Consider the following 14362-nt stretch of genomic DNA (forward strand, 5'->3'; position numbering starts at 1 on the left):
TGAACCTGAGTCAAGTAGGCTCTAGCTCACTTTCATTTCCCTTGAACTCATCGCTTACATTGGGTTTTCGTATACAAAAGCCTTTACTAGCATAAGTAAGATGGCTTGATTTAAAAGACATACAATTCATAGCTGACAAGTCTGAAGCATTGAAGGAAACCAGTTTCTTCAAAGCATTTTCAATCCAGGGTAATCTCCTAGTCTTCACCTCTATCTTAATGTTTGGTCCCACACCAAGTTTCTAATAAAGCAAGTGTCTTTCTTCTTTTCAGTCCCTAAATTCTCTCTTTATAGCCTCTTAAAACTTGTACATCTAGCATTCCCAACTTGTCCTGAGCTTCTGAGGGAATCTCTTTTCTAGTCCTCCCTCTCAGGCCCTGATTCACTGGCTGGGGCTCCACACATCCAGACCCTTGTGCCTGACTCCTGGATCCATGCATAAATATCCCTGCCCTTTCCTACCTTCTGTTTTGTTGGTTTTTTTTTTTTTTTTCCTTTTAACCTCCCAAATTCAGTATGTCTTTGCACAAGATTGTCATTTAAGGGCTGGGGATACTAAGGAGTTCCAATATACCTGCACTCAGGAAACACAACCACAGCCCAAGGGGCGAGACAGACAAATGAGCAGCATGTGGGATACGATGTGGTGAGACAACTATGAGACTCAGTGGGTTCACTGAAGAGGGGACTAGAGGAACTTTCCAGAGCAGGAAGTAACAGGGCTGGATTTTAAAGGGGAAATAAAAGCCAGCAAAAGAGCAAAGCAGAGCACTCTGGGTCAAGAGAAAACTCAGAGGGATGTGATTCACCAGGACACGTTCAGGAACTGTAGCTTCAGGTTAGATAAAGTATGGATTGACCAAGAGGAAGGGGGAAAGTGTTGAGAAAATGTCCTTGTCATTCTCCTCAAGGCATCAGTGCCTTACGTGTAGCCTAATGAAGCTGGACTTTTGGTGTGCAAGGGTAATGCCCCGCAGAAATCTGCAGAAAGGTGACCTCCACACCATTTTGCAAGAGGAATCCCTGACCCATACATTTGGAAAATCATGTTCAATAGTATGTTCTCAAAATATCATCTTAATTATTCATTTGCATTCAGGTCTTTAAAAAGAGAGCACCCAAATCTGAGTGAAGATGTGGTATTGATAAGAGCTTTACGAGACTCCAATTTGCCCAAATTCCTAACTGATGATGCTGTTCTGTTCAGGTAACTTTCTAGATGTTACAAAATAAAGCATAGCTACTGTGTAGATAATTATATCTTCAATTATGTTATTTTCTAATTAAGTAATAAATTTCTCATCTTTTCTAGAAATACTTATTGCACTTTAAAAATTACTAGTTTCAAATAAATGTACTAAAATTTTAGCATCAATCCACTTATTTTTTTTTTAAAGATTTATTTATTTATACAAGCACTGAGTACAGTCAGAAGCTCAGGAGGGTGAGAGAATTCACCAAAGACAGAGCGGGGAACAGAACAGGCAGACCAAAGAAACACACTGCTGAGGGGAGCAGCAGGCGTGGCAGGAGAGGTCTGTGGTGCCATACGGGACCCTCACAGGCAGCCGGGGATCGAACCAGCACTGCAGAGGCCACGGGCAGCTGGGCAGCCTTCCCTTGCAGCCCAGTGCTCAACCGCTGTACCACCAGGAGAGGCCTAATCACTTATTTTTTTGATATGTTAATCAACTGTGTACTTTACAAATGAGTGTTTGTTTACAAGTTCCTGACCTAATAGAAATTTCTGACCTGAAAAAATCAGACTGCTTTTTATCTATTTCTTCCTGTTTTATTTAGTTGTGTTTATCCAAGTTAGATATGTCCAACTTGTATATAGTTTTTAAAGAGTGTCATAAATTAGTCTCATGAGGAACTAGTTTCCTGCCCTTCACCACCTCCCATTTACCAAAGGCAATAATTTTTCAACTCTTTTATTTTGATTAATTTTACTTTTTCCCTCCACATTTGTTAGGATCAGGTTTATGCCATTTCTCCATTTGTTAGCTTGAGATGTCACCTATAAAGGTTCTAAGAGAGAAATGAGCACATGCGCATGCATCCTTCCCTCCCCATCTGCTCTGTATTGTTACAGTACAACATAACATGAGCTAAATATACAGGGTCCCCATAATTTCTTATAGTTATATAAATATAATCCACAGCTGAGCTATGTTCCCCTTGTTAATTTATCTTTTTTTTTAATTTCCCTACATTTATTATCTTTTACAAACCATTTTTAATCCTTTATCTACTTTGCTATAAATCTATCACTAATTCAGCTCCAATTTCTGGCAGTGTAATTCTTCAAAGGGGAAAAAAATTCATAAAAAATGTTTTATTGATTCTATCTCCTGGGAGCACTCTGTTCTCCAGTTCTCGCCTAGACTGGTTGCCATTTTCCCTGGTGCACATCCTTCATCCTGGGATGTCCATTTGTGACCGCGCTGAGGAGCCTCTTTGCCTTTGTCCTCCATCAGACCCTGTCTTTCCCAGAATACATCCAGTTCACAAATTCCTTCCCCTGTCCTTTCCATTCTGAAGTTGAGGTCATTCGCTAATTTTTTTAAAATTTAGTTCTGTTAGGGCCTCCCCTGGTGGCACAGCGGTTGAGCACTGGGCTGCGAGGCTGCCCACAGCCTCTGCAGCGCTGGTTCAATCCCCGGCCACCGGCGAGGGTCCCACATGGCACGCAGACCTCTCCTGCCACCCGCTGCTCCCCTCAGCAGTGTACTTCGTCAGTCTGCCTGTTCTGTTCCCCGCTCTGGCTCTAGTAAATTCTCTCACCCTTCCGCACTTCTGACTGTACCCAGTGCTTGTATAAATAAATAAATAAATCTTTAAAAAAAAAAAAAAAAGAAAGAAATCAGTGTTTTAAAAAAATTAGTTTTGTTATTGTACTATGGTTTTCCATCTAATTTTAAATTTTCCATTTGATTTTTATGTATTTTTTTCTTCTTGGCTGAGATGTTTATTTTTTCTTTTGTTTCCAGGGTGTTCATGATGAGTCATTGAAACATTTTTACTGCTCATTTTTAAAATATTTGCAATTAAATAATTTTGATGCCTCTGTCTTCTCAGTATTGACATCTATTGATTGTCTCTGGATCTTACTCAAATTTGTTTTAGCTGGCTTTTTCTTTTTCTTTTTTATGTGGGACCCTCACTGGTGGCCGGGGATCGAACTGGCGCTGCAGAGGCTGCGGACAGCCTCGCAGCCCAGTGCTCAACCGCTGCACCACCAGGGGAGGCCCTCTTTTTTTATTTTTTTACATCACTGTTCACTTTTAAGCAATATTTGCTTCCCCCAACCCTATCAGATGTAGTCTCCATAGAGTTTCCTTCACCAATGCACCCGTGCACCATCACCTCATTCCCCTGTGCTCCTCCCTCCTTTCCTCTGATCCCTCTCCCTCCTCCTCCCTAGCTGTTTTTTTCTGATGTCACTGTCAGGAGACATTAGGAGTGTAACCTTTTACTGCCAGGTGATGATAGAATTCAAGGCTCCCCACTCCACTTCCACTATAGCTATTGGGGTTTGGTGGGGTGGAACTCCTCATTACTTCCATGTAGGAATTTCAGTTCCCCACCAATATTAATGCCCTGTGTGACAGGTGTGAGAGTGCCTCCCCACATGACCTCCACTGGCCCCACAGTGGAAGGTGCATTATCACTCAGCAGTACATAAAGTCCTGATCTCCCCTAGGCCTCCTCTGATGCCACCCCTTTAGAGAAAGGGAGGGATGCCTCATTATTCCCAGGCATAGTTGGAAGTCCAGCCTTCCTGTGTGATCACCACCACTGCAGGTATCAATTACTTCCCAGTGAGGAAAAATATCCTGGTACCCTATATGACCTTCTCCGACACCTTGGGAGAGGAGAAGGGAGGAAGCTGGTGAGACTTATTCCAGGTGGTGAGGGTAAACTAGGCTTCCCATTCAGCCTCTGCTAGATGGTTAGGAATAGGGCCACAGTTTTTTCCTGTGAGGTTGGCTGGGGTAAAGCAGTTATTGCCTAAAAATTTTCTGTCTTGCTAGATTGTCCATTTCCTGTTCCTTTGGATAAAGGGAGAAATTTTTTTCTGGTTTGTTTGGATCATTTGGTTTTGTTTTTTGATCTGTGCCCATTGGCACTTCTGGGTTGCCAGGATATAAGGCAAAAGAAACCAGGGACTCTTTCATGTCATTGTTTGTGTCTCAAGGTAACCAGGCAGTCTGCGCCCTCTCCAGCTTTCAGTCTTCTTGTGTTTGTTTTATACATGATATACAGGATGTTTAGTTGTACTTGAGTAGGGAAAAGTCAGTCTACTCCGTCTTTCTGGAAGCAAAAATTCGTTGATACTGTTTTATATTGTGTTTTTACATTTGCTTTTTATAACCATTGCTGTTGCATTTAGTGACTTATGAGCATCTTTTACATGTTAGTATATAACCATGATTTTTTTTTAATTGCTGCTAGAGTGCTATTGTAAAAGTTGGTACTTTGAGATACAGTAAATATGCTGAATTACTTTGATGGGAAAGACTTATGTATGGACATTTAGATTTTCCCAATTGTTTTCATTTTGAAAATTCCTCTCTTAATATATTTATGGTTTTCTACGTTTGAAATTCTAGGAAGTAAGTTCCCTCAATCATGGAGTATGGACATAATTTAATTTAGAGAGATTCTATCAAGATGTCCTTCAAAGAATTTTACCACTTTTCATTTATATGAAAATGCCCATTTCCCATTAAATGTTTTAAAGAAAGGCCAAAAGTCATGCCCTATCTTAATATGTATTTATTTATTAGTGTCTTTGGGCATTTTTTTATTCATCACTCACCTATATTTATAATTCTTAGAGCATTTTTTTCTATTGTATTTGTTTTCATATCAATTGTAGCAGCTCATAACCTTTATCTGATATAAAATTTGGGAAATGCTTCTCTAAATCTGTCTTTCATTCTTTAATTATGAATCCTTTTATTTCACAGAAGTTTGGTTTTTGCTTGTTTGTTTTTATTTTTTACCTTACGAACATTTTTACAATTGTAAACTTCTTAGCAAGACCTTCTTACATGGTGTTGCAAATTCCGATCTCTTGTATTTTCATCTAATATTTTAGTGTTTTAAGTTAAACTCTCTACTGTATCTCAAGTGTATTTGTGTATATAGTTTGAAATAGGGATTTAGCTTCTTTTTTTTACCCCTAGAAACATGCCATATTAACTTTCCCATAAAAACAGTCAGATTTTTCTTTACTCCCCTTTTTACCTACTTCTAGTTTTCAATTTTTATTTCCATCTTATTTTTCTGAATATCTGTATACAATAAGAACATATATATATGCTTTGGGGAAAAGTTGAGATATGAATGTAATTTCTAAAATAAACTGATAAATTCACCACCTTCTATACATTTGGTACCATGCCATGTACTGTTGGCAACGCAGAAAAATAAAAAAATCATACAATATATCGAAGAAATGAGAGATTGCAGCATAACAAATAGGAAACATGAATTTCTATGCATGATTAGAAGAAAAGATCAGTGAGAAAATAAAATGCACTGTACTGTTTAATCCACTAATTGTGACATATGTGGGAAAATATCAAAAGCCAGTGATTCCTAATTGATATTCTTTTTATTTTTTCAGTGGAATCATATCTGATCTTTTTCCTGGAGTCCATATTCCAGAACATGATTATGGTATATTACAGTCAACAATTATAAATGTCATGAATGGACGAAATCTTCAGCCTGAAATGAGTATGGTTAAAAAAGTGATACAATTCTATGAAACTATGCTCGTAAGGCATGGTGTTATGTTAGTGGGGCCAACGGGAGGTGGGAAGACCACAGTTTACCAAATACTAGCAGAAACTTTAGGGGATTTGAGAAAACTTGGTGTAGACAAACCTTTTTACCAACCAGTTAAAACATTTGTTCTTAATCCTAAATCAATTACAATGGGAGAATTATATGGGGAAATTAACAACTTAACTTTGGAGTGGAAAGATGGTTTGATGGCATTGAGTGTCCGAGCAGCAGTGAATGATACCTCAGAAGACCATAAATGGATCATCAGTGATGGACCAGTGGATGCCCTTTGGATTGAAAACATGAATACAGTGTTAGATGATAACAAGATGCTTTGTCTGGCTAACAGTGAGAGGATTAAACTCACACCTCAAATCCACATGCTTTTTGAGGTAAATGTAATGCTGTATTGTGAAGTGAAAGTGTGTTAGATTGGCATACCATCATTAATTTTTTTTCACACTGATATCTATTTATTATTTAGAATGCCTACCATGGTTTTGTGATAACATACTAAATAATTACTAAAATTGTCCTTTTGTAGTAGATTACTTGTCCTGACACCCAAAAATCTCTCAAATACTCCTGTTTCTTAACGAAAAGGAAATAAAATAAATCCTGGCTTCCCCAGCATTTCTTTTTCTAGTTAATATATTTATTGGTGATTTTAAATGATTTAAAATGCTTTAAAAATGTTATGCTTGGGCCTCCTCTGGTGGCGCAGCGGTTGAGCACTGGGCTGCGAAGCTGCGCGCAGCCTCAGCAGCGCCGGTTCGATCCCCAGCCACGGGGCGAGGGTCCCACATGGCGCGCAGACCTCTCCTGCCGCCCACTGCTCCCCTTAGCAGTGTATTTCATCAGTCTGCCTGTTCTGCTCCCTGCTCTGGCTCTGGTGAATTCTCTCACCCTCCCGCGCTTCTGACTGTACCCAGTGCTTGTATGAATAAATAAATAAATCTTAAAAAAAAAAAAAAATAAAAATGTTATGCTTAATACAAGTAAATTACCCCTTTGTGGTATGAATATTTGATGAAGGGACTGCAAGAGGAATATGGGTCAAATACAACTACAAAACATTATGGAAGATACTGTCCCTGCTCTATTCATTTATCAAACATTGAATGCCTACTGTGTACTAGGTATTAGGCTATGTGTTTGGCTACAAGAATGAAAAAAGAAAAAGAGGGAAATTTACCTATCCCCTCTCATAAAGACTTCAGGGGGTTTTTTCAGCTTGTGCCACATTTAAATTTCCTTCCACAGTTCTGATTACTTAAAGTTCTCCCACTTTCTTCCACATAGTATTTCAGTGTTAACTTAAATTTTAAATGTGTAATTCACAAACATTGGAGTTATAAGAATAAAAAGTAACATATTAGCTGTTTCCTGTTCAACTTTTTTAAATTTTAGGTGCAAGATCTAAAGGTTGCCTCCCCTGCAACAGTCAGTCGGTGTGGAATGGTGTTTGTGGATCCTGAAGAACTGAAATGGATGCCTTATGTTAAAACTTGGATGAATAGTATTTCTAACAAAGTAAGTGCAACCAGATACCTAATCCTCAACATCTCCATCAGTCAGGGTGCACACTCACCCTGAGTGCCCAAACAGTAATTGGTTAAGGCTTCGCTGTGCTTGATTGAGGGAATTTTAGGAAACTAGTCTTTTCTCTAAGAATTCTTGGAATCCTCCAGGAATGTTTATATGTGCCCAGAATCTGTCATTATTTGCCTTCCAGCCTGCCTAGTCACTCTAGTTCCTTCCTCCTCTCTGTCATCTCCCACATGAGTACAAACTCAAACTACTTCCTTGAGTCCCCCCAAAAACAGCTAAAATAGGCTAGATATTTTTTAAAGGAGCTTAAAAAGGGCTCAGGATAATAAGAAATTATCACAATATAAGAAAATAACGTTTAAATGCAGGCACTGTCATTATTTTTAGATTTCAGGAGCCCCTAACACTTCTGAGAGCCAGAGAGAAAAGAAAATTACTTTACCTTCCACCCAATCTTAGGCCTCTGACCCAAGATGTGTTCTAACCATCCAACCCAAAGTGAAGGAAAGCTTTTACATCATTATTAAGAATAACACAGTTCTGTTTCTTCTGTGCCCTCTTCATTCCAAAATAAGACTTCTCTTTAACAAGTGATCTTTTGAAGTGCTTCATCCATACTCATTCCTATTCCAAAAAAACCGTCATCTTTCTGTGTCCCTCTCCAAAGATGAATCAGAAAGCCATAATTTTCCTCGTTATTAACCGCCAACATTTTAAGAATTTTATGGTCAAATTTCAAAGTACCTTACTAAAGAAAGTAATGCTCAGAATTGAGAATTTATCTATCATGAACTGCTTCACAAATTCACTTTTTTAAAAAATAATAGACTTAATATTTAGAGTAGTTTTAGGTTTACAGAAAAATTTAACAGATAGGACAGAGCATTATCAAATAATATCTATCCTCAGTGATTTTTCTCTATTATTAACATTTTGTATTTGCATTGTATATTTGTTAAAGCTGATGTACCAATATTGACATATTATTATTAACTAGAGTCTATAGTTTACATTAGAATTCACTCTTTGTATTGAACAATCCTCTGGCTTTTGACAAATGCATATTAACACACCCTGATATTACCATACAAGATAGTTATACTGCATTAAAAGTCTGGGCTTTACCTGTTAATCCAGCCAGACCCGCTCCCAACCACTGACAAACACTGATCTTTCTACTGTCTTCATAGTTTTGCCATTTCCAGAATGTCATCCAGTAGACATTGTACAAAATATAGTTTTTTCAGGTTGGCTTTTTCCACTTAGTAGTACACATTTAAGCTTCTGTCATGTCTTTCTGCGGCTTGATAGCTCTTTTAGGGGGCACTAATTTACCAAGCTTTTCCATTCTCCCACTGATATAGCTCTCAATTGCTTCCAATTTGGGGCAGTTATAAGCAAAATCTCTATGAATATCCATGTGCATGCTTTTGTCTGAACATAAGTTTTCTTTTTTTTTTAATTAAAATAAGTGAATTTTTTTTCTTTTTTTTTTGAACATAAGTTTTAAACTCATTGGATAAATACCCCAAATGCAATTGTTGGATTATATGGTAAATGCTATGTTTAACTTAGTAAGAAACTGTTAGTCTGTCTTCCAAAGTGGCCATCCTATTTTGTACTCCCACCAACAATAAATGAGAGTTCTTGTTGCTTCACATCTTTACCAACATTTTTTGTTTTTGGTGTTTTAGATTTTAGCCATTCTAGTAAGTATATAGAGGTATCTCATTTTTTAATGTCCATGTGATATGGAGTGTCTTCTCATATGCTTGTTTGCCATCTGTAGAGCTTCTTCGGGGAAGTGCCTGTTCAAATCTTTTGCCCACATTTTATTAGGTTGTTTGTTATTATTGAATTTTAAGAGTTCTTAATATATTTTGGACATAAGTTCTTTTTTTCACTTTATTAAAATACTGAGTTTATTTCACATGTATATTTTTGTCTCCCCACCATTTCCATTTGTCAGGCCACCACTACTACTATGTCCTATTATAACATTTCATACATACTTAAAATCAAGTAAAGGGTGGAGTTCCATCTTTAAAAACTAAACAGGCATTTTGGACAGCACATTCTTGGCAATGAAACCTGGACCACATTTATCAGACACGGTAGGGAAAGTTCTCACTCTGCATTATAAAAAGGACAGCCAGATATCAACTGTTACAGAAATAAAATAAGATGGAAAATTTTAACACACTGAACTATTTTCTTAAAGAGATTTCCTCTACCGCCAGAGATCTTGAATAGCCTCCTAATAAGTCATCCGGAAGCAATTCTTCACATAATTGATGAACTTGGCTTCCACGTTGAGAAGAGAACCACCTTTTTCTATACTTGCTTGCATTTTTGCTTTAATGTCTTCTACAGAACTAGGTCCTTTTGGTGTTTTAGGAGTTTTTTCCTGTTCTTTGAAAGATTCTTGGCCTTTTGATCTTGATGTTGATGGTTTTCAGTCTTTTCCATTCTGGTTTGACTTTTGTGCATTTTTGGCTGGAGTATTCGTATAGATTTCTTTACAGGTAATTTTTCTTCAGCTTCTTCATCATCAAAATCATCATCATTGTCATCGTCGTCATCATCGTTGTCATCATCCTCATCTTCATCAGCAGCAAGTTTTACTTTTTTCTGTGGAAACTTGCTACCATTTCCAGGTGTTGAACGCTTCCCAGATATACTCAGGAGTTTCACATCCTTCTCCTCTTCATCTTCTGATTCTGCATCTTCCTCCACAGCTACTAAGTGCTGTCCACTAATATGCACAGGCCCTGAACCACACTTCAACTGTAAGACCACAGGTAGAATGACTTCAAAGCCCCCAAGGGAAACCGTTGCCTCTACAGACATTTTCAAAGTTGCAAGTGTTATTTTAATAGGACTGCCTTCATAATTTATGGCTTCTGCTTCAACAATGTGTAGTTCATCCTTTGCACCAGCCCCTAAACTGACCGTTCTTAAAGATAACTGGTGCTCATTTTTATCATTATCCACTTTGAAGTGACAATCTTTGTCGGCCCTTAGTTCACAACTGAAAAGATAGTTCTGGAGCCTCAGAGGGCTCATGTCCATGTCCATTGAATCTTCCATGGGGTGGTGACATGGACTCAGGTGGGAGAGAAGGCAGACAGAGATAAATGACTACTGTTCCGAGGAACAGCACGCAGGACGGAATCACACCAGGTGAACATAAGTTCTTTATCAAATACTTGTTCTGCAGATTTTTTTCCAGCATGACTAGTTTTTTCATTCTTAACAATAACTTTCACAGAGTACAAGTTTTCCATTTAGAGAAGCCAAAGTTAATAGGTTTTCTTTCATGGATTGTGCTTTTGTAGTATATCTAGAAACACATTCCAAACCTAAGGTCACCTACATGGTCTGCTACTAACAAGTTTTATACCTGTGTGTATATAAACTATGATTCATTGTGAGTTAATTTCTGTCGAAGGTGTAAGATCAATGTCTAGATTCTTTCTTTGTATGTAGATGTCCTGTTGTTCCAGCAACACTTGTAGAAGACACTATTCCTGCTCCGTTGGATTGCCTTTGTTTATGTATTTTGTTTACATATATGTTTACATATTGTACTTTGTTCCTTTGTATCAATTAACTATATTTTCCACGGACCAGTTAACAATATGGGTCTATATCTGGCTTTGTACTCTTTTCTATTGACCTACTTGTCTGTTCTTTGCCAATACCACATGGTCTTGAATTCTATAGCTTTATAGTAAGTCTTGAAACCTGATAGTTCTCCAACTCTGTTCTTCCATATTGTGTAATTATTTTCAGTCTTCACATCTCCATAAATACACATGCTTCACTCACCTCTGTCAATGATCTATCCCCTTCTTTTCTCTGTGTGCTCCTCCTTCCCCCCATTCTCTCTAGTAACCAGTAACTGGTTGGGAATTATTTTTGCTGTGCTGTGCCAATATGTGTTCTTTGATTATTTATATTCCATGAGTAAAGTGAAATCATCTGGTATCTGTCTTCCGAGTGCATGAGTGTTCCCTTTTCTCCACATCTTCATCAATATTTGTTGTTTCCATTCTTTTTGACACGTTTCTGGACTTCTCACATTTCAGTTCCTCTCACATTTCTGTTCCTCTCCTGGTTTTTCCATCTTGTATTCAGATATTCCTTGCCTCCTAGGCATGTGTATTGCCTTATTTGCATTTGGGGGACTGGGGTGCTGTGGGCTTAGTTTTGTTTATCTTCTTTGTTTACACTGGTAGCAGGTGGGGAAGTGAATAAAAGCTGGGGCTCAAAGACTTACTCTCTGACCTCATGAAGAGGAGGGCAGCTCCAAACCAGTAGAAAACTCTGCCACTTCTCCTCTCTCTATAGCAAACTCTGTTTGGTGCTTCAGGGATCCTAAATTCCATTCCTACTTTCTACTGCACCTCTCTGTGGTATGAGTAAGAAATGTTCACTAAGCTCAAATCACTTAGCAACGGGTCACAGGAGAAATACACCACATAGGAGCCGTCAGAGGTTGTTGTATACTTGCTGTGTGGGGTGGGGGCGGGGGGCGGGGGAACTTGGCACAGGCTGTCCTAATTTGCTCAATAATGGCCTCTGCTGCCAGGTACAGGCTTGGGCTTCTAAGTGCTGCAGATTGTTCACTTGTCTTTGCAGTGAGACTTCACCCTCTCCACCACTAGCCATAAATAAACAAATCTTTAACAAAATAAAATAAAATAAAAAATAAAAGAATGTTGAATAGAAGTGGTGAGAAGGGCTGCATTCTTCTTAGAAATCTTTGGGAATTATTTCTTTTATATAAGTAGAATTTTAAAGTGTCTCTTTATGTTTTCTTTTTAAAAAAAAAAAAAAGGTTTTTTTATTTTTTTAAACAATATTGGCTTCCCCCCACCCCCTCAGGTTGAGTCCCCATAGAATTTCCTTCCCCAAGGCACCTGTGTGCCATCACCACAGTCCCCTGTGCTCCTCCCTCCCTCCCTCTCCTCTCTCTCCCTCCTTCTCTCCTGCAGTATGTCTCTGGTTTATAATTGTCAGGTTTTGCTTTGTTGTGTTTTGAACTGTTATTATTTTTTTTACACTGATGTCTTATTTGGTTCCCCTATATTTCTGTTATAAGTGAAACCATCTGACAGTTTTCTTTTTCCTTCTAGCTTATTTCACTGAGCATAATTCCTTCTAGCTCGTTTTGTTTGTTTTTTTTTCATTGTTCTTAATTATGAAAGATATTGTAAGCTTAGAGACTGCGTGACATATATGTTGACTGTTTAACAAGTGGCTATAAAATAAATCAATGTACACTACCATTACCAGATTATGACATGTAGTTTATTTTCAGCTACCAGAATCTCTCCCATGTGTTCCTTCCAGTCATAGGGTTTTTTTTTCTTGATTTCTTTCATATTTTGTTTGAAAGATGTTTATAACCTTTAGTCCAAAAGTCAAATTATATTGCAATAATGACATTTGTACCAAACTGGTTCTAAATTTAATCAAATATTTCATCTGGTCTTTCTAAACAGTTATTTACTTATTTCATTTTCAGCTGAATGAGGAAACTCAAGAATATATATTGAAACTTTTCCAACGTTATGTTGATGATGGTTTACATTTTATCAATAAAAAATGTAGCCAAGCAATCCCCCAAGTGGACATCAGCAAAGTTACTACCCTCTGTTGTTTATTGAAGTCTTTGTTATTTGAGAAAGACGGAGCATATTTGACAATGGTATGAAGGGTTTTCTTGGTGCTATAAGAGCTTGGGAGATGGGATTACTAAAAAGTTGATTTGCAAATAAGTAACTCTAAATTTTCTGTAACATGATATTATGATTTTCAAGTTAATTTTCTAGGACACTAACAACTATGAATAGATCCATAGAATCCCGAAGTTGGAGGGATGTTAGAGAACCTCTCAGTATTCTTCTGCTCAATGTTTAAATTCCCTTAGAGTCAAAGATATATTCCCAATAATTGTTTGTGTAGCAGCTGCTTAAGCACCGTCATGCAGGGAGAAACAAAGTTGTAATAGTCCAGTGAACCTTGAATTTTTTTTCTACATATTCCTTGACATTCATTTTCTCATCAAAGTATTCAAATATGTGCTACTAAAAAGCACCCTATAAACCATTGAGTGAAGTATAAGAAGCATACACTGAGCACTTTTTAAAATAAATGAGCCTAAACAAAAGAAAACAGTCCTTAGAGTTTGCAATTTAGAATTCTTTCATGTTAACTTGGAAGCTATTAAAATTCTCTCTCTGTTCTTTCAGGAACAAGCAAAACTGAACACTCTACTATGTCAGACTTTTATATTCTGCTATTTATGGTCTTTGGGTGGAAATCTAAATGAAGTCCACTGGGATGCTTTTGACACATTTATTAGGACACAATTTGATGATAATCCTGATGCCAGGGTAAGAGCCAAATAAACTTAATTTTAACATAATTACTTTAAACCATTAAAATTAAATTTCAAGACTAAAACTTTAAAAGACTTATTCTCTATTATAAGGGCTTCTAAAATTATCCACTTTTTTAAACCAGAAATAACATTTATTGTATTAAAATTTTTAGGAGTCTTCTCCTAGCCATATGAAGAAAGTAAGATGTAAAAGTATATAAAAGCTCACTACTATCAATTAACATTGCATTCTAATCTCTTAAATTTATTTTTCACAAGGTAATGGTTTAGCAACCCTGAAACTATTTCTGTACATTAAAATATTGTACAGATGAATAAATACATTGACATAATGGCAACCAGGTTTCTCATTGTTAAAGGGAAAGAAGGTATGGAATGAGAAAGATTAGAATGCACCCTGTTGTTAGGTTCAAATTGGAAATTATTTAGTGCATGTATAGGGCCTCATGAAATTATTTAGTGTGTGTAGGTTTTAGATATTTACAAATACGTATATGTATATATATACACACACATATATGTATATATAGATAGATATATATACATATTTGTGAGTGTGTGTGTTTTCATACATACAAAAATCTCCTAGTTTTAAGC

General features: G+C 37.2%; 2 protein-coding genes across 6 annotated transcripts in view; one reads left to right on the top strand and one right to left on the bottom strand.

Moving 5' to 3' along the window:
* DNAH6 (dynein axonemal heavy chain 6) overlaps window positions 1-14362 on the top strand; it is a 181687-nt gene that overhangs the window by 71699 nt on the left and 95626 nt on the right. For all 4 annotated transcript variants that reach the window (XM_037527731.2, XM_054701796.1, XM_054701795.1 and 1 more), the window contains exons 33-37: window positions 1100-1207; window positions 5639-6194; window positions 7213-7335; window positions 12887-13069; window positions 13614-13757. In XM_037527731.2, coding sequence (XP_037383628.1) covers window positions 1100-1207; window positions 5639-6194; window positions 7213-7335; window positions 12887-13069; window positions 13614-13757 — 1114 coding nt within the window. The remainder of the gene's footprint in view (window positions 1-1099; window positions 1208-5638; window positions 6195-7212; window positions 7336-12886; window positions 13070-13613; window positions 13758-14362) is intronic.
* LOC119259121 (nucleophosmin-like) lies at window positions 9611-10446 on the bottom strand. Of its 2 annotated transcripts, XM_037527730.2 has the most exons (3): window positions 10386-10446; window positions 9872-10091; window positions 9611-9788 (listed from the first exon to the last, which is right to left on the bottom strand). In XM_037527730.2, the coding sequence occupies exons 1-3, from the start codon at window positions 10441-10443 to the stop codon at window positions 9611-9613; spliced, it is 456 nt and encodes a 151-aa protein (XP_037383627.1). In that variant the 5' UTR covers window positions 10444-10446. The 2 variants fall into 2 exon arrangements, with proteins under 2 accessions (XP_037383627.1, XP_037383626.1); XM_037527729.2 differs by having other exon boundaries at window positions 9872-10446.

This window comes from Talpa occidentalis, unplaced genomic scaffold (genome assembly GCF_014898055.3).
Source record: "Talpa occidentalis isolate TD23 unplaced genomic scaffold, MPIMG_talOcc4v2.1 talOcc4.5, whole genome shotgun sequence".
Lineage (NCBI taxonomy): Eukaryota > Metazoa > Chordata > Mammalia > Eulipotyphla > Talpidae > Talpa > Talpa occidentalis.